The sequence below is a fragment of the Oratosquilla oratoria genome, chromosome 19, assembly GCF_046742065.1.
Source record: "Oratosquilla oratoria isolate Oo_2021 chromosome 19, ASM4674206v1, whole genome shotgun sequence".
Taxonomy (NCBI): domain Eukaryota; kingdom Metazoa; phylum Arthropoda; class Malacostraca; order Stomatopoda; family Squillidae; genus Oratosquilla; species Oratosquilla oratoria.
The window spans coordinates 45696830-45720002 of NC_134795.1; the positions used below are offsets into that span (position 1 = coordinate 45696830).

Below are 23173 nucleotides of genomic sequence, written 5' to 3' on the forward strand. Positions count from 1 at the left end.
GCACAGAAGGAGCGTCGCGTTCGGGAACAGAGGGCACAGAACATCCCACGTAGAGTCGTTTTTGTTGCCTTTATAGATTGTTGTCCGCACTCGTAAATTCGTGGCTAGGTGCTAATTCCCGCACAGTGCTACAGAAAAAGAGTTGAACTGGCAATTCCATCCCCGGTTACATGAATCGTTCGGTTCTTCACACCACCACACTTGTCAAGGACCGCAACGGCATTCGTATCAGGTTCCAGATGAGCTTCAATCTTGCCTAAGGTTATAGGTGTTGATGTACTTGGTGTATTACGCAAAAATATTTGTTCCCTTTTTGCGCTTCCTGCAACAAACTACTATGGTTATACAAAAAAGCAACAGTTTATCCTCGAAGCACCCGTTCGTTACGCAAGAGTTGCACCAGTACCCAAGGGACATCTCACCGAGTTCTTGGAACGTAGTTTGCGGAATATCTTGGCATTTGCGATGGTACCACTTTGAAAGCTACAATGTGATTTGAATATAATTGGTGCGTTATCCCAGTCTATTCTGTGGTCTTCTTGGTTGGCATGATGGAACACGGCGAAATTGACGTCAATATTTAATGGAGTTTTTGTATTCCTTTTCTATGTATATATAAAATATGTATTTCTATTCAACTATGTACTTTTTGCATTGAATATGTAATATACGAAAGCGCTCTGCTTCGTTAGTTTCTTTTTTCAAGTGGTCTACTTTGCGTAATACAATGTACGCAATATCATATTTCATAGCTTATAAATTTTGTATAGCGTATTTTAAATGAAGTTTAATGAAAATTTTGTATTAAATTGTATGCAATATTTATGTAATCTTTGTATTGTAAAGAAATAAACAACAACAGTTTTTAAAATAAAAATGTTCACTCTACCTTTATTCAAGTTAGTATGCAAATATGCCCCACATGTTCGAACCTCACAAGAAATTCTACAAGTATTATGTTTTTGGCCAACTTCATCAACCACGCTCAGCAGGGTTGCCAGGTTTTCTACCAGGAAAAATGCCAACTTCTGACAAAATGCTGCCAAAATGTTTTTAAAACATGTCCCAAAAATGCCAACCATTACATTTTCTAAGATTTTATTTTTATTTTGGTTTTACATGTGTAGTTAAAAATAATGTATATAACTACAATTACAATATGAAAAATAGTTTTTACTGTTGACTAGCCAATATAATACAATACCACATGATATAACCAAGATCAAGTAGTTAAAGATAATGTGTATAACTACAATTACAATATAAAATATTTTTCTACTGTTGACTAGCCAATATAAAACAATGTCACATGATATGACCAAGATCAATTTATATCATTCATGTACATCATCATTTAATTCTAGTGGTACTGTAATAAACCACCATCCTCTGAAATAAATCTACTTCAAGACTGTGTGAAAAGGAAAGAAAGATATGAACTTCCAAAATAAAATATATTATACTCCGTATTATGTGAGAAAGAAAAAATACCAATAACTAAAATAAAATGTATTACTCCATACATTACGTTTAAATTCCTAAGTAAATTTTTGGTATCCTCTACAATAAATTAAACCAGTTTATTAAACAACCTCCTAGAGACTCTGATATACATAAATAGAAAATACATTTGTGACTTTTCTATTGTGTCTAAATATAATCAAAAGCATCATCAGATTTAGAAATGTTTGGTGCACTACTGCGTTATTACATATTTTCACTAAAGAAGAGCTGAAACATCCTTTGGCTAGGCACAAAATCTTTACAACATTTCCCACATGATATAACCAAGATAAATATATATCATTCATATACATCATCATATAATTCTTGATACAAGTAAAAGAGTGATCTCTAATCACGACCGTGTATCTAAAAAACGCCCCCCAAAAATGCCAAATTCTCAAAAATGCCACCCAACAAATTTTCCTGCCAAACACAGTAAAAACATTCCAAAAATACAAAATTTGGCATTAAAAACGCCAATCTGGCAACTCTGACGCTCAGTGATGATCTGCATTCGCAGAACATAGATGGCAGGCTAGCGGTAACCACGAATCGTAGCTGGGGTCGGTAATTTTGCAGAGGATAAAATTGTTACTTCTCTTTGATCAAATTACATGAAAATCACACCTTTTAAAGAAAATAGTTCAAATAATGCAACCATATGCTAATTTGTTACGGTATTTGTAGCTGTGGTCGGTCATACTGCAGAGGCTAAAACATAACTTCTCTTTGGTCAAATTACATGAAAATCACACATTTTAAAGAAAAGAGTTTAAATAATTCAACTATATGTAGTCTATTACACTAATAACACAACAATAAGAAACTTAAAAGTGTAGTTTGATCCATACCACCAGTAATCATAGACGGCGGGCTGGACGAGTCGTAGCCGGGGTCGGTAAAATTGCAGAGGATAAAAACGTAAGTTCTCTTTGATCATATTACATGGAAATCACACACTTTAAAGAAAATAGTTCAAATAATGCAACCATACATATATAGAAGTGTGCAGTTGAGCAAAACCCGTCCTTGTTTGTATTGTTCGGTTTTCTCGGCAATTAGTGAGACCCGAATGAAGTGAAGTCTGTGTAACTAAAAAGGCAGCTTTTTAGGGCCCTAACAATTAGGACAGACAGGTAGGAGAAATTGTGCAACTCCCTGTGAGGGCAAAAAGGCCCTACACAAAATAGTATTTCCAATTTATATTCTCTTAGACTTATATTCCAGGGATTAGGAGAAGATTTCTTTCCAGAGAGGTCTATGGAAGGGTCTGAGGACTATTGCGGTGCAAGGTGGAAGGTGCTGTGCAGCTACAGGTGTCCAACCAACCAAACTTAGGCAACAATTGATTGATTTTCAAGTCTTACATGTTACATGACTGGGTTACATTCCTGAAACCCATTTGTGTTGCAGTCAGTTATATAGGGAGCTTATTCTATGGGAAAATAGGGACAGTGATCATATCAATAAAGCTGGACCCTCTTTTGTATCCTTCAACATCCAGTTTGATCTTAAAATCTTGTATAGTTTTTGCACTCGATGTTTCCTCATTCAGTTTGATCCAGATATCTATCACTCTGTGGGAAACTATTCTTTTTCAGATCTCTCCTGTAACTATCCTTTATAAATTTATTTTTATGTTCTCTTGTTTTTCTGCTATCCCATTTAAGTAAATCATCTCTATCAAGGACTTCCATCCCTTTCATAATTCTGTAGATGGTTGGTAGATCTCCTCTTTCTCTTCTTTGTTCCAGGGTTGGTAGTTCGAGTTTGTCCAATCTTTGTTTTTATGTTAATTTGGAAAGTGTTGGTGCCATCTTTGTCATTGCTCTTTGAATTCTAATTTTTGAATGTTCTTTTTAGTACAATGAGTCCTCCTCATAAGGTAATTCTTTATCCAGTAAATTCAGTTACGGTATTTGGTAATTACTACCCTCGATTCTATTTACTGTAAGAAAAATTCACAGATATGGTATCCGCTAGATATTTTGAAGAGGAAAGAGCAGGGAGAAAGTACATCTACCATATCCTATTATTACATGTTATAATGGGTTCGGTATACGGTAATTTCAATTTGTGGTAAGGTTTTCAGGAATGCATATGTACCATATAGCGAGGACTTACTGTACTAGGTGTCCATAGTGTCGCAACGTACTCCAAGCTTGGTCTTATCAATGTAACAAATATTTTCTTTACCATTTCTTCATCCATGTAGTCAAAGGCCAATTAATCTTAATAAGTTGAAATTTTCTCTGTTTCATTGATCTTAATAAATTTAAAGTTTCTCCAATAGTCAGCATGCAAATGCATTCAACTGTGGATTCTGTATTTTGTATAATTCTTTACAGATAGCAGGTGTACAGAAAGGAAGACCACCCAATAGGCATCCTTGTATAAATGGCTGACAACTCTGGGAGAGGTGGTAATGGAAGAGGAGGAAGAGGATCAAACTGGCGAGGAAGAGGTGGAGGGGGATGGAGAGGAAGAGGAAGTTGGAGAGGTAACAGAGGATGGAGAGGAAGAGGACAATGGAGAGGTGGTAGAGGAAGTGGAGGTAAGAATGGAAGTTGTTTTTGTTAGAGGATGACAATTTGATACTTTATTTTGGGATAATACCAAAGAAATTAAAATGGATGGTTAAACTGTTACTATTATTGTTATTATTATGACCTGTGATCCAAGAGGAGCCAAGAAAAGAGGGAGGGAGGAATGTTGAATGGGGGTGGAGTATGCGAGGATGAAATGGGTGAGGATGGATTTATGCCTTTGACTTTGTCTACCTTTCCTGTAAAGGGAAAAAAGCCCATGGTATATGTATGTATGTATTATTGTTATTAATTCATTTTGTTTATGTATTTATATATGTATTCATTTATCTATTATTATTGTTTTGTTTTGTTTTTTTCTAATTTCAGGTAGCAACTTTTTCTTATCTTCCACCTCACTTGGAAACTCTTTACAAGGTTCTGATACTGGAAGTGATACTCAGCCACAAGGTTCTGCACAACATCAGCGTCATATTACTTCAGTGTTACCACTAATCCCCTGTCCAGACAATGGGTGGAAGTTGTATGTAAAAGAGGGTAGGTTTTCATGTATTGATTTATTTGAGGAAGAAAAATTATGAAATGTTATATCATGTTGTATATATTAACTCCTACTATACCAGGTGCATATACAGTGTGTAGGATAAGGTGAATGGATAGAAGCAGAAGAAAAGGTAGTAAACAGTGGAATGAAGAGGTGTAAAGTGTAGGAAGCAAAGCAAATGGTGAGTGAAGAGTGAAGATGTTAACTTGTAATATACACAATATGGTATTCTATATTGATACTGTTGACCAGTTTTTCAATTATAGAGGTGGTAAAAGAGAAATTTAAGGGACTGTGGGAAGTGCTTATAGGTGAACGTGTCATAAAAGTTGTTCAATTTCTTTGGTGAACTTATGTATACTTACTCTATCGGAAAGAGTATTATTGCATACTAAATTGTTTTAGTAACATGTATATATTACGTGTAGTTAATTTTTTCTTTCTTTCTTTTTATGATAGTATCTGTAATCATTGAAGTATCCATAGGCATAGGTAATCAGCCTACTATGTAGGAAATGAAAGATTAGAGTCTTGGGAACAACTTCATTAAGTTAGATTTTTTCCTACTCTCTTTTATTCTTTTTATAATTTTTCTTTTATTTTGAATAGTAGAAACTTCAGTGAAAATCTGTTATGATAAATTGAAAAAAATTAAGTTACGGTTTCCTTTATTTTTTTCCTAATAAAATTAAAGAATTACTCTTTCCCTTTACAAATTCGAAAGAATGAATGAAATCGGACAAAAAGAAACAGAGATATGGCTATTTAAATATAAAAAACATAAACATTTCAGGAGAGGCATTTAAAGTTTAAAGGAGCGCACCGGCATTTAAAATCCTCCGGCCGCGTACTCACTCGTGACATTGTCTATTTTTTTACGTTTCCGTTTAAAACTTTAAACAAAACTGAACTGGCTATCGAAAATTTGACTTTATTTCAATATCCAGAATGTTTTTTCATGCAATGGGGTTGCCAGATGTCGCCAATAATTTATCTATTTCATTTTATATATAAGAACAGAAACGGAATTGAGCTGTAATATTTGGTCAAAGTGTTACAACCATCATAGAGAATCTTTTGAATACCTGTTGGTAGAAAAAAAGATAATACGATCGCATGCATGACTGGTAGGCTAACAGATACGCGACAGGGCGACATCCTTTCTCCTTTAGCTTTGAAGAGATACTGAGATCCTTGTGGTGATTGACGATTAGTGTTGGGCAAGTTGCCAGATATCTCCATATATATTATAGTAAACAAAACAGAACTGGGTATCAAAATTTTGACTTTATTTCAATATACAGAATGTTTTTTCATGCAATGGGGTTGCCAGAGGTTGCCAAAAATTTATCTATTTTATTTTATATATAAGAAAAGAAACGGAATTGAGCTGTAATATTTGGCCAAAGTGTTACCACCATCATAGAGAATCTTTTGAAATATTTACCTAAAATTCGTTAATTTTCCAGAATTTTTCGTGTTTTCGCGCCCTCCAGTCCCTTAAGGAGGGCAGCAGAAGTGAGGGATAGTAAAACTTTGGGAGTGATCAGCATTACTCTGAACAGAGATTAGTCTCCAATCATGAAGTAATTAAAAAAACAGAGATGTGGAAGCCTTTGGGCAATGTGAAAATATCATCCATACATAACCATTCTTCACTCATACTATCCCCTGCCATCTCCCTTCCCCTGTGTATACAGGTAGATAAAAGTAATATTGGCTTTACTTTCAGGTTACAGTGAAGGCTCAGAGAATGCCTCCATGCTGAAATCATTTGAGCCTTACCTGAAGAATCTTGGTAGATCTGTTAACAGAGCAGATATTGAAGAGAGGAGGTCCTTCTCAGTTGACCTTAAGGCTTTCCTAGCTGATGAAGAGGGAAAAGCCAAGGCAGACCTCCCTGGTCTTGTTCTCAATTCTCCTCAGCAGATCATTAATTGTCTTGGCTTAGGCATGCATCTGGTATTGAAGCTATTAGAGAACAAGGATAGAGTAGTTATTATTTGTCTACAGTATATGCAAATATATAGAGTAAACTACTTAACTGAGAATAAAAGGAGGAGTACAAGAAGCTGAGAGAAGAGTGGGAGGGAGTGAAGGATAGAGTAGAACTAGGAGTGGAGGAGGAATGGGGATGTTTCAAGGAGGGAGTCACAAAGTGTGCAAAGGTGGTGTGTGGAACAATGAGGACAGGATGAAATAGAAGGAAGGGTAGTGAGTGGTGGGATGAGGAAGCAAAGAAGGTTGTAGAAGAGATGAAACAAGCATTCACAATTTGGTAACAAAATAGGATGAGAGAATCATATGAGAGGTACAAAGAAAAGGGAAGAGAAGTAAAGCATTAGATAAAGGAGGCAAAGAGGAGAGCAGATGTGAAATGGGTTAAAGGTATAAAAGAAAATTTTGAAAGTAATAAAAAGATGTTTTGGGAGGAAGTTAAGAGAGGAAGAGGAGACAAATCAAGTAGAGAAGGAAAGGTAAAGGTGCAGATGGAGAGATGATAATGGAACAGACAGCAGTAAGAGGAAGATGGGAAGAACATTGTAAGGAGTTGCTGAATGTGAAGGAAGATAATGAGGGAAAGGTAGTTGCAGTGGGAAGCACTAAGAAAATTACAGTGATAAATGAGGAAAATGGAGGAGAAATAAGAAAAGATGAGATGAAAGCAGTTATTAAAATGATGAGAGTAGGTAAGGCATCTTGGTTAAATAGGTGTCATGCCGAGTGTCTAAAAGAGGAAAGTACAGTGCTGGTGGACTGGCTGGTGAGCTTATTTAACCATTTCCATACGGTGACACCTACGTAGGCGTCACGAGGAGCAAGTGGGTACGCGATGATGCCGACGTCGGCGTCTTGATTATACAACCACTCCTCGTTTAACGACCTACTCGGTTAGCGACGACGCGGAGTTACGACGGGCTTTATGACAGACCAATATTTGTTTAACGTTAATCTCCTGAAGTTACGACGTGTACGATAATTAAGTTGGCTGAGGCAAATTTGTATGATGTTATAATTGAACTTGTACGGTGGATATTAGCTGTGAGGTAAAGTGTTCTGAAGCTTAGGTCTACATTACCATCCTGCAAGCTGCACAAACTACCTGGGGTACAGTATATACCGGTATTGGTAAATTTTTAGTTTCGACCATGAGCGCAATATAGCAATATAAAATTAATTATTAATTTTGTAAATTATAATGTATCAACGTAATATACAATTTTGTGAGCGGAAATAAAAAAAAAAGTGCAAAAACAGATTTCGTAAGTAACGAAGTCATGTCGGACGAATAGTACACCATGTTTGTTATGATAGATTCCGACACTGAAGAAATGAAAGGATGATAAATTCGTCTAACCTAAACTAACCTAACCTGTGTCTAATAAATCATCACCTGCAAATTAAATGTCATCTGGCTCGTCCTCGTTGTCGTCGTCGTGAGAGACATTGGCGGGCTTTTCAACCACTCTATCAGCTTACAGGGTATACAAAGTTATTGCAGCTTGAAGGAATGCATGTATCTCCACACCATAACATTCCTTCAAGAAAATGTACCTGGCGAGGTACTGTCGGAAGTACCGAGGCCGTCAATTGACAGACGACGAGATGGTGTCCCGATCCTATGCTACCGACTTCGTTCATGAGCATATTTGCTTGTAGCAAGGTATTCTTTACTTCCATTTCCGCCCACAAAATTGCATATTACGTTGATTCATTTTAATTTACAAAATTAATAATTAATTTTCTATTGCAATATTGCGCCCATGGTCGAAACTAAAAAAAATACCCCGGTATTTGATATGGAATGTCAGCATATGCGGATTTGGTCATATACGGTAATTTCAGGAACCTAACCACAGTAAATTAACAGTAAATAAAGCTTTAATGTACTGTATAAAGGAGGGAAATTACACGAAAATAAAGATATATGTATTGCTGGACATTGTGCATACAGTACATGTACGTATATGTATACACTTTCGCTTAACGACCAATTCGGTTAACGACGGCGACGCTGGTCCCAATTGTTGTTGTTAAACGAGGAGTGGTTGTATTTATTGTAGTCGTACCTGCGTGACCCTCATTCTCTCTAAACTGGCTTCATCATATTTTCTATGGTTATCAAAATTCACGGGTGAAAGAGAACGAGCAATTGAGCAGTGACTTTATTTTTTATAATGCGATTATAATGGCGCAACATCGCACGCCTGGCAGCTAATGCTGCCAGACGTGCGATGTGCCCCAGAGTGAAGAGGTTAATGTTTGTCTAAAAGAGGGTAGAGTGCTGGATGATTAGAGAGGTGCCTGTATAGTTCTGCTGTACAAGAGAAAAGGGACAAGTGTGAGTGTAGTAGTTTCAGAGGGATCAGTTTGTTGAGTGTAGTTGAGAAGGCTTATAGGAAGGTTTTGATTGAGAGGATTAGGAGAGGAACAGAGGGAGTAATTGGTGAGGAACATTGTGGGTTTAGGACAGGTAGTGGTCATGTGGATCAGATTTTTGAGTTAAGACAGATATGTGAGAAAGCTATAGGAAAAGGTAAGGTTATTTTTTGAGGCCTTTATGTATTTGGAAAAAGGCTTATGACAGGATAGACAGGAAGGTACTATGGGAGGTATTGCAGCTATATGGGATAAGAGGAAAGCTGTTAAGAGCATTCAAGAGTTTTTAATAGAGTAGTAGAGCCTGTGTTAGAATTAGAAATGGAGAGAGTGAGTGGTTTCAGGTAAAGGTATGACTTTGTCATGGATGTCTCATGTCATCATGGCTGTCCAATTTATTTTCATGAAAGTGGCAGTTGCCGACAAGATTGACGAGTTAAACACCATATGAGGACGGAGCCTTTATTTGTACGACGTTTCGCTTATTACAGCTTTTTCAAGTACAAGTTGAGATACATATGCTTGAGATTAAATAAAGGGAAAGGAGGGAATGGGGAGCGAAAAGAAGAAGGGGAGGGAAGGAAGAGGAGGAGGAGGAGAAGGGGGGGGGATGGAACACTGGGAAAGGTTGAGAATGCTGGCTCAAACGTCCGTGGGCGAAATGTTCACAAAGGGTGGTTTAAATATTTAAACATAATTCCCCAAATACCCATGGCCAGCAAAATTTTAAATATTTAAACCACCCTTTGTGAACATTTCGCCCACGGACGTTTGGGCCAGCATTCTCAACCTTTCCCAGTGTCCCCCCCCCCCTTCTCCTCCTCCTCCTCTTCCTTCCCCCCCCTTCTTTTTTTCTCTCCCCGTTCCCTCCTTTCCCCTTATTTAATCTCAAGCATATGTATCTCAACTTGTACTTGAAAAAGCTGTAATAAGCGAAACGTCGTACAAATAAAGGCTCCGTCCTCATATGGTGTTTAACTCGTCAATGTTCAATTTATACATGGATGGGGTGGTGTGAGAGGTAAATGCAAATGCAATTGGCCAGGGATTGGAGATGGTTAAAGAAAATGGAGAAAAGTGGGAGATAAGCCAGTTGTTGTTTCCTAACAAGACTGCACTTATAGGAGGCTCAGAGGAGAATTAAGGAAGTTATTGACAGAGTTTGGGAAGGTGTGCAATAGAAGGAAGTTGAAGATAAATGTGGGTAAAACTAAGGTGATGAGACGTACAAGGGGAGAAAGTTGCAGCAAATTGGAAGTAAGTATTAAGGCAGAGAGACTGTAGGAAATAGATAGCTTTAGATACTTGGCTACATATGTAGCAGGAAAGGTAGGAGTGGAGGTGGAGGTAGAATGTAGATTGAGATAAGCAAGTAAATGCCTTGGTGGGTTAAAAAGTGTAATGAGAAATAGATATTTGGGAGTGGATGCTAAGAGGAGATTGTGTATTTACCTAGTTGTATTTTACGGGAAAAAGATCTATGCTTATGGTGTCCCATCTTCATATCTCGTTTTATCTAGACTATTTTTAAATTTGTGTATTATTTTTGCACACACCACATTTTCATCCAACATGTTTCAAATGTCTATTACCCTGTGGGGAAAGCTGTTCTTTTTATGGTCTCTTCTATAATTGTCTTTTTTTATTTTCTTTCTGTGTCCTCTTGTATCTCTACTATCTCATATTATTAGATCCTCTCTAATCAATAATTTCTATGCCTTTCATGATTCTATGAATAGTTATTAAGTCTCCTCTCTCTCTCTCTTCCTCGCTCTAATGTCTATAGCTCAAGTTTTGCCAGTTTCTCCTCATATGATAGTTCTGAGAGCATTGGTGCCAATTTCATAATTGCTCTTTGTATTCTTTCAAGTTTTGTTATACATTTTTTTTTGTACTTGGTGACCACGTCATCACTGCATACTCCAATCTTGGTCTTATCAAAGTGACTAGTATTTTCTTCACCATTTTTTTGTCCAGGTATGTAAATGCCACTTTGATTGTTCTTATTAAATTATAAGTATCTCCAAAACTTTTGTTTAAATCTTTCTTAGGGGACATATTCATAATAATGACTACCAGGTCCTTCTCATTTTCTACTTTTGAATTTCTTCTCTCCCAATTTATATGATCCCACTATTCTTTTTTTGCTTCTTCCAAATTCCATTATACTACACTTCTTGATATTGAATTCCATCTCCTACTTCCTACTCCATTCCCATACTTTATTGAGATCACTCTGTAGTGACTCACAATCTTCTTCAGTGTTCACTTTTTTCAACAAATTTGCATCATCCGCAAAGAAGCTCATATATCTTTCAATTCCTTTATCCATATCATTATTGGGGCCAGAACTGTTCCTTGTGGAACTCCACTAATCACTTCATCCCAATTAGAATGTTTATCTCTTATCACCACTCTCATTTTTCTTTCATGCAAGAAGTCTTCCATCCACTTCAGCAATTTGCCCTGTATTCCTCCTTCAATTTCTAATTTTTTAAGCAATTTCTTATGTGGCACCTTATCAAAAGCTTTTTTCAGGTCTAGAAATGCATAGTCAGCCCATCCATCTCTTTCTTGTATTACATCTATTAGCCTTGAATAGAAACATATCAAGTTTGTGACACACAGACACACACAACAGTTGAAGTGACAGTGAAGATTGGACTCCACGAAAAAGCTACAATATTTGTGGATCTCAACAACATGGGAGTACCTGTGTTGTATTAGTAGGGAAGGGGAAAGCTTGTGGTGTAGTGGGAAGGTGAAGAAAAAGGAGAAGGGGGGGATTACTGAAGAAAATGGAAGGAAATGAGGAAGGGACGAACAGGCCCCGGAAGTCAGAAGAAATGTAAACAAAAGGTGCGCAGACGATACAGGTGAAGTTGAAGAGCTTAGTAAAAATTAGAAATATAGATAAGAGCAGTTCAATGGAAGGTGAAGATAATTATTTCCATGGATTTAATGAGGGAGGAGATGACAACCTCCCCTGATTAGCAAGTCTAGAGAAAAAACTAGAGAAAATGAACAAACAGTGGGAGCTTAGGTTCAGTCAACTTACACAGATTACACAAAGCATAGATGAATTTAATGAACTAAAGAAGGAGAACCAAAACCTAAACAAAGAAATAGAACAATTAAAAAGACAGTTAAAAGAAGTAAAGATGAGAATGAGGAATTAAAGAAAAATAATAAAGAGAATAAAGAGTCCATAGCAAAAGAGGTACAGGGTTGGAGAAAAGTCCAAGAGAACAACAAAATTAATTTTAGAGAAATAGTAAAACAACAGATGAAAGAACAAACCAAGGACACAGTTATTAAAGTGATGAGAGAGAAGGAGAATATAGTAAGAGATTTAGCAAATAAAAAGAAATGTATAACTATATAAGGGATGGAAGAGAAGCATAATCCAAATAGAACTACAAGAGTAAAAGAAAAGGAAAATTTAAACAAGATATTAGAAGTAGTTCAAGAGGATGAACAAGAAACAGGTAAACAAATTGAAGAAATATATAGACTAGGGAAATACAATATAGATAAGACCAGACCAATTAAAGTTAAATTCAGGTCAGAAATGACAGCAGAGAATGTCTTACCAAAAACAGGGAAATAGCAAAAAGTGATCTATATTGTTATGGCTCAGGCTGTAAAGATATTTGTTAACCACAATGGCATACTGAGTGCCCAAGCCACAACAAAGTTAGAAGGGGATATAGAACACATCAGACATTTGGTATGCCAAAAGACAGGACAGTATCAACCATTTAATATTTCAGTATGAAATATAATCAAACATACAACATAAGTTAACAAAACAATAATAATATTAATCCTAACACACAATAGGAATAAACAGGGAATGAGATATGTAGAATGTTTGAGAATGGGTAAGACTGAAACCTGGCATGTCAAGTCGTCGGTTGTCGAAGCAATGATTACTTTCAATCCAGAGGGGGCGAAGCTGGCAGCTAGCTAGAAGCGAGTCTGTTGAGTGTGGCGAATGCCTAGCTTTATATAGGGGAACTAGACTTACGTCTTGGCCAGTGATTGGCTGAGGGCAGTCATTCAGACATAACTGCTGAATTACCGCTTGGCTGCGGAGCAACCGAAGTGGGGGGTGGAGGAGGAGGCTGACTGCTTGTTTCTTCGGTGTAGGATGGCAGTGTAGTAGGAAGGGTGTCATTTAGGTGAATGGGTACTTTGACACCTGGATGGGGTACCGTGTCACCTTCACCTGGCTAGGGGTAATATCGTGACACTACAAACAGGTATGTATAAAAAGAGAGATGAATAAAGAGGAAAGAGAGGAAGAGAAAACAAGAAGAATAGAAGCTAAGGAAAAAAATGAAAACAGAACAGAGTAAGAAAAAGAGAAATTCTATTGAATATGAAAGTGAGGAAATGGTTCATAGCAGAGAAAAACAGAAGGGAAACAGAAAACAGGATGGAATTAGCAAAAAATTAAAAGTGTCTTACACAAATATAGATGGATTAATGACAGGCTTAAATGAACTGAATGATTACCTGAAGGAAAAAGAAACGGACATAATGGGAATGGTAGAGACAAAATTGAAAGGTCCACTACCACCCAACAGTGTAGGACATGGTGTATATAATTATTGGATTAGAAACAGAGAGGTAAAGCAAGGGGGTGGAGTTATGTTCCTGACTAAGAAGGATATAAATGTGAGGAATGTCATATATGGAAAGAATAGAGTAGAGATGATTATGATGGAAGTGGAGGACAGGGATGGGATAAGCAGGAAGTTTGTGGTAAATTATGTGCCTCTTAAAATGGCTTCGTGGGAAGAGAGAAAACACAAAAGTATGTTTAAAGACACAAGGATAACTAAATAAGATAATGTAAGATGGAGGAAGAATAGTTATAATGGGTAACTTTAATTGTAAAGAAATATGCTGGGAAGAGATGACAGTGAAGGGTGAATACAACATATGGGAAAATGTACTACTTGATACAATTATAGAACATACAATGACGCAATAGATGCAAGAGAATACTAGATATAGAAATGAGGAAGAACCATCGAGACTGGACCTAATAATCACATCAGAACCTGAAATAGTGGACAAGATATAAGACGTCAATAAGTAAAAGTGACCACATATTGGTTGAACTGGAACTAAATGAAGAAAAATACATGGGAAAAAACGAACAATATAGAAAGGGAAGATTGATGTATGGAAAAACAAGTTTTGATAAAATAAGAGAATTCTTTCAAAAAGCAGACTGGGAAAGGATACACAAGGAGGAAACAACAGTAGAAGAGAAATGGAATATTTTGACAAAAATATATAAAGGAGTGGAAAAGTATGTTACAAGACAAAAACAAGAAAAAGGATATATAAAGTGTTGGTACAACAAAAGATGTAGGAAGATAAAAGAGTAAAGGGATAAAGCATGGATCAAATGGAAGAAAGACAAAAAACCTGAAAAATGGAAAATATATACTAGTTATAGAAATCAATATGTACAAGTGTGCAGAGAAGAAAAGAAAAAATTGAAAAATATGTCATTGAAAAATGTAAAGATCAACCAAAACTATTTTATAGATTTGTAAACAAACTGAAAAACAAACAAGAATTAGTGAAACTATGACAAGGAGGAGTTGAATACACAGGAAATAGAAATGGCAGAAATTATGAATAAGCATTTTAAATCGGTGTTTACAAAAGCTAAATTTTGTGAAAGAATGATCAAAGTTAGATGGGTAAGGCATTTGGAAAAAAACAATGTACTAAATCAAAGGCAGTTTGGATTTAGACAAGGACGGTCATGCGTCACAAACTTAATGTGTTTCTATTCAAGGATAATAGATGTAATACAAGAAAGAGATGGATGGGCTGATTGTGCATTTCTAGATCTGAAAAAAGCTTTTGATAAGGTGCCACATAAGAAGTTGCCTAAGAAATTAGAAATTGAAGTTGGAATACAGGGCAAACTGTTGAAGTGGATGGAAGACTTCTTGCATGAAAGAAAAATGAGAGTGGTGATAAGAGACAAACATTCTAATTGGGATGAAGTGATTAGTGGAGTTCCACAAGGAGCAGTTCTGGCCCCAATAATGTTTGCTATATATTTATTAATGATATGGATAAAGGAATTGAAAGTTATACGAGCTTCTTTGCAGATGATGCAAAATTGTTTAAAAAAGTGAAGACTGTAGAAGATTGTGAGTCTGCAAAATGATCTCAATAAAGTATGGGAATGGAGTAGGAAGTGGGAGATGGAATACTATATTAAGAAGTGTAGTATAATGGAATTTGGAAGAAGCAAAAAAATATAGTGGGATCATATAAATTGGGAGAGGAAGAAATTAAAAAAGTAGAAAATGAAAAGGACGTGGGAGTCATTATTATGAATTATATGTCCCCTTAGAAACATATAAAAAAAAAAATTAGAGAAAGTTATAATTTAATAAGAAAAATCAAAGTGGCATTTACATACCTGGACGAAGAAATGGCGAAGAAAATACTGGTCACTTTGATAAGACCAAGATTGGAATATGGAGTGACAACGTGGTCACCAAGTACAAAAAAATGTATTACAAAACTTGAAAGAATACAAAGAGCAACTACGAAATTGGCACCAACACTCTCAGAACTATCATATGAAGAGAGACTAGCAAAACTTGAGCTACAGACATTAGATCAAAGATGAGAGAGAGATGAGACTTGATAACTATTTATAGAATCATGAAAGCCTTAGAAACTATTGATAGAGAGGATCTAATAAAATGGGATATTAGAGATACAAGAGGACATGGAAAGAAAACCAAGAAAGACAGCTATAGAAGAGACCTGAAAAAGAACAGCTGTCCCCACAGGGTAATAGACATTTGGAACAAGTTAGATGAAAATGTGGTGTGTGCAAGAATGATATGCGAATCTTAAAACAGTCTAAATAAAACGAGATATGAAGATGGGACACCACACACATAGCTCCCCTTCCTGTAAAATACCACTAGGTAAATACAACTAGGTAAATACATGGTATTCCTTGTCTAAATCCAAATTGCCTTGGATTTAGTACTTTTTTTTTCCAAATGCCTTACCCATCTAATTTTGATAATTCTATCACAAATTTTTGCTATCATACTTGTAAGAGTGTAGCAGTGTGTCGGTGAGGAAAGTTGAAAAACGGTGTCTTGCTTCTAGAGCTTTAATTGCAAGCCGGATGTAAACAAACAAGCAACGTCTAGAACGTCATCGTATCAGTAACTTAACAAAAACAAAAGATGTCTACATAGGATTAAATTAGATACACATGACTAAAAGTGCTATATAGGATCTAAACCTATTACAAAGTACAAAACATATGAGAATCACATATATAAGGAATCTACAGCACCAGTATACAATTCTTTAACACCATTTTCATGTATATAAAAATAATAATAAGATAATTAATCTCAATTTACCACATCCCTTTTCCCTTATTGAAAAAGGAGTATCCATATGAACATAACTGAAACATTTATCTTTATAACACCACAATTATAGATTCAATCTATCAGGTGGTTTCACAACTCTGCTAGATCTTCTAACTGGTTGTGGACTTGGTACTTTCACAGCATTATCATCATTATCAAGATTTACAGAGGAATTTTCATCAGCCTTATCGATTACTTCTGAACTATTAGGACAGTGTCCTTGACCTGAAGAATACATAGTCACAAAAGGTTTACTGCTACCCGAGTTGTCTTTACGTACAGTGTCATTACTGGGAACAGTTGGTGTATATCTAGGCATAAGTTGATTAGAATGTCTTTTCCAAACAATGTTTCCAAAATCTTTTAATATCACTTTGTAGTTTCTCACACCTAGAACTTCAATTACTTTCCCTTCCAACCATGAATGACCTTTGCCATAATTCTTTACAAAAACAGCATCATCAATCTTATATTCAGACTTCTCAAACTTACACTCTTTTTCCAAAACCTTTTCCTTCTTATTTTGTGGTTTAATTTTCTCAATTATACCTCTGAAGTTTCTGTTAAACATTAGCTCAGCTGGAGCTTTACCTGTGGAACAATGAATTGAACGTCTGTAGTTATACAAAAATCTACAAATTCTGGTTCTGATATCACCTTCCTTAAATTTACTTAATCCTTCCTTGAAAGTTTTTACAGCTCTCTCAGCTAAACCATTAGATGATGGGTTATATGGGGCTGGTGTCATATGTTTTATTCCATTCTTTTCAAAGAAAGTCTCCATTTCCTCAGATACAAATGATGAGGCATTATCTGAAACTACAATGTCAGGTAACCCAAAATTACAAAAAGTTTTTCTCAGCATAGAAATTGTTACTGTAGATGTTGTTGACTTTGTTACATGAACATCCATAAATTTTGAGTGTGAATCCACAATCACTAAGAAATAACTTTCATTGATTGGACCTGCATAGTCCATATGGAGTCTACACCAAGACTTATCCGTCTCAGGCCATGATAAGGTAACTTCCTGAGAACCTTGAAAATTTTTAAAACAAATTGAACAAGCTTTAGTAACCTCAGATATATCTTGATCTAACTTAGGCCACCATATCCAATTCCTGGCTTCAGCCTTCATAGCACTGATACCATTATGACCTACATGCAGCTGTGAAAGTACACTACTTCTTAATTCAGCTGGTATAACTACTCTATTCCTAAATAGCAACACATCTTCATATATACTTAAATCTGCTTTAACTGCTGCATATTCAGAAATAACAGGATTATCAATCCACCCAAATTTAACACATTGGAAAACCTTCCTCAAAACAGGATCACTCTTTGTCATAACCTTAACCCTTTCATAGGAAATATTTTGATCTTCCAAATTTTCAACTAAATTCACATATTCAGCAGGTGTATGTGAGTCTAAAACAGAATCTGATACAGGCAAACGGCTCAGGGTATCTGCTACAATGTTTTGTTTGCCTGATTTAAAACACAATTGGTAATCATACTGGGATAACAATAATGCCCAACGCTGTACTCTTGCGTTTGCATTGACAGGAATCTGTTTCTCACTACCAAATAAACCAAGTAGAGGTTTGTGATCTGTACGGAGCACAAACTTACGTCCAAGCAAAAAATATTTAAACTTAGTTACCGTGTACACTAACGCTAGAGCTTCTTTGTCCAACTGAGAATAATTTAGCTCAGCAGCAGACAGCTTTTTACTTGCAAAGTAAACTGGTCTTGGACTACCATTCATTTCTTGAATTAACACACATCCTACTCTACTGGTGAAGCATCTACTTCAACAATAACATCATGTTCACCATCAAAATTGGCTAGTAAATCAGAGTTGACTAACTCTTCCTTAACAGTCATAAATGCTTTTGCTTCAACAGAAGACCACTTAAATTTTGCATTTTTCTTCAGTAAATCATACAGAGGTGCTAATACACTTGAAAAATTTCTTACAAACCTACAATAATAAGTGACTAGACCCAAAAATGATTGAACTTCACCTACAGACTTTGGTATGGGTGCTTCTAAAATAGCAGCAAGTTTCCTTGGTGAAGGTTTTATGCCATCACCTGAAATGACATATCCTAAGTATTCTAAGGAATTGGTATTCAGAACAGTTTTCTTTTTGTTAATAGCAACATTATGTTTCTGAAATACCTTCAACACTTTATCTAATCTCATATCATGTTCCTCTTTAGTCTCTCCTCCGACTAATATGTCATCTAAGAAGGCAACTACTCCATCTATATTCATCAATAATTGGGATATCAATCTTTGGAAGATGGCAGGAGATGATGCAAGTCCAAAGGGTAATCTTTTATATTTAAAAAGACCTTTATGAGTATTAATTACTAGCAATTCTTGACTCTCATCATCTACTGGCACCTGTAAGTAAGCATCTTTTAAATCAATCTTTGAGAATATCTTGCTTTTCCCAACAACAGCAAGGATTTCATCAACTTTAGGCAAAGGGTACTGGTCACATGAAATACTTTTGTTTAACTCCTTGAAATCTACACAGATACGCATTGACTTTTTGTCAGCTTTTAACACTGGTACAATTGGAGCTGCCCAAGTACTAGAATGTACTAGTTCAATGATATTGTTATCAACTAACTCTTCTAAAGCATCTTCTACCAATTTTCTGTAGTGGTAGGGCACAGGCCTTGCTTTTTTCCAACTAGGTACAGCACCGCTCTTTAGGTGTACCTTTGCTACAACACATGAAATTGGCAATCTAGAATCAGCTGAAAAATTATCTAATTGTACCTTGGAATCCAAAACATTAACTCCTTCCTCTATACCTGTGAGTGCAATACCAATTTTAGGCATTAAATCTCTTCCACATAAGTTAGAGTTATTAGATTCAACTACATACAAACTTTGAATTACATTGTGACCATTATAAAATATATTTGCATAAACCTTACCCAAAACATGCAAATCATTATTACCATAAGCCTTCAAAATTTTATCACTAGGCTCTAGAGATAAATTTAATTTCTTAACCCAATGCAAGGTTAGGGTAGACACACTGGCACCACAATCAATTTTGTACGGCACATTATGACCTTCAATATTAATATCAACCTTATTTCTCACTGGCAAAACCTTACCTACAACACTGTGTACAGGTTCATGAGAAATATCAACACTAACCACTTCTGGAAGGCTAGGTCGATCCACTAAATGTAACAATTGGTTATCATCACTACCAGTATCTCTCTCTTCCTGAGAAATTCTCTCGAAAACCATATTAGTTTTCTTTTTTCCAAACGTCTTCTTGTTGGTAAATTTTCCAAAAGATCCTTTCTGGGCACTGTGTGGCTTACCAGACACAGTCTTATCAAAATGGCACACTTGTTTTAGGTGTCCTCTCGTGTTACAAACTGAACAAGTTAGGTGCTTAAACCTACAGTTCTCACTTTTATGTGGGTACCCGCAATGCTTACAACTTTATTTTTTCTGACTATTAACATATTCAGAACTAATCCCCACTTTCCTCACTTCAGTGGTCGGGAGCTTTTCTCCAACGAAAGCTTTTTCCAAATTTAAAATTTTCTCTAAGGTGTCCGTTGAAGACATAGTTTGTAAATCCAAATTCTCTGCAACTAAGTTCGGGAAATACACTTCAGTTTCAATAGCCATAAACAGTTGGTCTCTCACTCGGGCGTCGAATAAGGTCCCAAAGTTGCAATCTTTGGCTAGACTTTTCAAGTCTGCATACAAGTCTCTTAAACTTTCAACAGATTTTTTCTTTTTGTTTTGAAATTTAATCAAACTCCGATGATAGCTCGGTTTAACCTTGTAATGTGCTTCTAAAAGCTTCACTAAATCATTATAGTCTTTCTCATGTGGCAAATTAGGTGAAGTGAGCGAAGCTAGCGTGCTGTACGTTTCACTTCCTAATGATACTAATAAAGAATTTTTCTTCTTGTTATCATCAGTGACTCCATTGTATGCAAAATGAGCTTGCAGCATACTAAGCCATATCTCCCACTTAATCTTATTGGGGTCAAAACAGTCAATCTTACCTGAGTTATTTGCCATTGTAATTCTACTTGTATTAAATCCAGTTTCCTATTGAAACAATTGATTCGTAGCCTGCTACACAAAGACTATTTACGAATCCAGAGTGGCCAGGACGGTTCCGATGGGGTGAATGGGTGAGTATATCTTCATCCTTCGATTTCTCCACCATCAGAGGGAAAGGCAGCTATTTCTGTCTTCTAAAACTGAAATCAGTCCTTTGGCTCACTAAATCCACAAATCCTCGTCGCCACTGTAGCAGTGTGTCGGTGAGGAAAGTTGAAAAACGGGGTCTTGCTTCTAGAGCTTTAATTGCAAGCGGATGTAAACAAACAAGTGACGTCTAGAACGTCATCGTATCAGTAACTTAACAAAAACAAAAGATGTCTACATAGGATTCAATTAGATACACATGACTAAAAGTGCTGTATAGGATCTAAACCTATTACAAAGTATAAAACATATGAGAATCACATATATAAGGAATCTACAGCACCAGTATACAATTCTTTAACACCATTTTCATGTATATAAAAATAATAAGACAATTAATCTCAATTTGCCACAAAGAGAGACTGGTCTATTGTTAGTAAAGTCTTCTTTGTTTCCCCCTTTATATATTGGTACTATATTTGCTCTTTTCCAATCTTTTGGAACTTTTCCTTCTTTCAATGAACTACTTATTAGACTATGTATTTTGTCTGTTAGTTCGTTCCTGCATTCTTTCAAAATCAAGTTTGCCATTTCATCTGGTCCATGCAATCTTCTGACATCGAGATTACTCAAATGATTAATAATTTCTTTCCTTGTTACTTCTATCTCTTTCATGGGGGGGGGGAGACTTTCTCTTCCCAGTCGACATCTCTAAGTTGTATGTTCTCCCTCGTAAACACCGATTTAAAATGCTTGTTCATAGTTTCTGCCATTTCTATTTCTTCTGTGTATTCAACTCCTTGTCATAGTTTCGCTAATTCTTGTTTGTTTTTCAGTTTGTTGTTTACAAATCTATAAAATGGTTTTGGTTGATCTTTACATTTTCTATGACATCCTTTTCGTATTTTCTCTTTTCTTCTCTGTGCACTTGTACATAGTGATATCTATAGTATATATTTTCCATTTTTCAGGTCTTTTGTCTTTCTTCAATTTTATCTAAGCTTTATCCTTTTGTCTTTCAACTCCCTACATCTTTTGTCGTACCAACACTTTACATATCCTTTTTCTTGTTTTTGTCTTGTAGCATACTTTACCACTCCTTTATAAATTCTTGTCAAAATATTCCATTTCTCTTCTACTGTTGTTTCCTCCTTGTGTATCCTTTCCCAGTCTGCTTTTTGAAAGAATTCTCTTATTCTATAGAAAAAAAAAAATCCATACATCACTCATCCCTTTCCATATTTTTCTTCATTTAGTTCCAGTTCAACTAATATGTGGTCACTTTTACATATTGGTGTCTTATACTAGATCTTGTCCACTATTTCAGGTTCTGATATGATTATTAGGTCCAGTCTCAGTGGTTCTTCCTCATTTATATACATAGTATTCTCTTGCATCCATTGTGTCATTGTATGTTCTATAATCGTATCAAGTAGTACATTTCCCCATAGGTCGTATCCACCCTTCACTGTCATCTCTTCCCAGCAGATTTCTTTACAATTAAAGTCACCCATTATAACTATTCTTCCTCCATCTTCCATTATCTTATTTAGTGTTACACTTGTGTCTTCTAACCTATTTTTGTGTTCTCTCTCTTCCCACAAAGCCGTTTTAGGAGGCACATAATTTACCACAAACTTCCAGTTCTTCTTGTTCCTGTCCTTTATTTCCGTCATAATCATCTCTATTTTTCCATATGTGACATTCCTCACATTTATATCCTTCTTAGTCAGGAACATAACTCCACCCCCTTGTTTTACTTTTCTGTTTCTAATCCAATAATTATATACACCATGTCCTACACTGTTGAGTAGTAATAGACCTTTCAATTTTGTTTCTACAATTCCCATTATGTCCGGTTCTTTTTCCTTCAGGTAATCATTGAGTTTATTCAAGCCTATTATTAAGCCATCTAGATTTCTAAAAGACACTTTTAATTTTCTGGTACCTCAATCCTTTTTTCTGTTTCCCTTCTGTTTTTGTCTATGAGCCATTTCTTCACATTCATATCCACTACTGTCCAATAGAATTTCTCTTTGTCTGACTCTGTTCTGTACTCTTTTTTTCCTTAGCTTCTATTCTTCTTGTTTTCTCTTCCTCTCTTTCCTCTTTATTCATCTCTATTTTTATCCATACTTGTTTATATAGATCACTTTTTGCTAGTTTCCCTGTTTTTGACAAGATATTCTCTGCTGTCGTTTGTGACCTGAATTTAACCTTATTGGTCTAGTCTTCTCTATATTGTATTTCCCCAGTCTATATATTTCTTCAGTTTCTTTCCTTATTTCTTGTTCATCTTCTTGAACTACTTTTAATACCTTGTTTACTTTTCCTTTTCCTTTACTCTTGGATTATGCTTCTCTTTCATTCCTAATATAATTATACATTTCTTTTTATCTGCTAAGTCTCTTACTATATTCTCCTTTTCTCTCATCACTTTAATAAATGTGTCCTTAGTTTGTTCTTTCATCTATTGTTTCACTATATCTCTAAATTCAATTTCATTCTCTTGGACTTTTTTCCAACCACTTACCTCT

General features: G+C 35.7%; 1 protein-coding gene across 1 annotated transcript in view; it reads left to right on the top strand.

Moving 5' to 3' along the window:
• Positions 1-1885: 1885 nt before the first annotated feature.
• The window catches only part of LOC143035613 (uncharacterized), a 47670-nt gene continuing 26382 nt past the window's right edge, over positions 1886-23173 (top strand). Inside the window, exons 1-4 of the mRNA XM_076202479.1 lie at positions 1886-2427; positions 3855-4060; positions 4422-4589; positions 6329-6627. Coding sequence (XP_076058594.1) covers positions 3904-4060; positions 4422-4589; positions 6329-6627 — 624 coding nt within the window. The 5' untranslated portion in view covers positions 1886-2427; positions 3855-3903. The remainder of the gene's footprint in view (positions 2428-3854; positions 4061-4421; positions 4590-6328; positions 6628-23173) is intronic.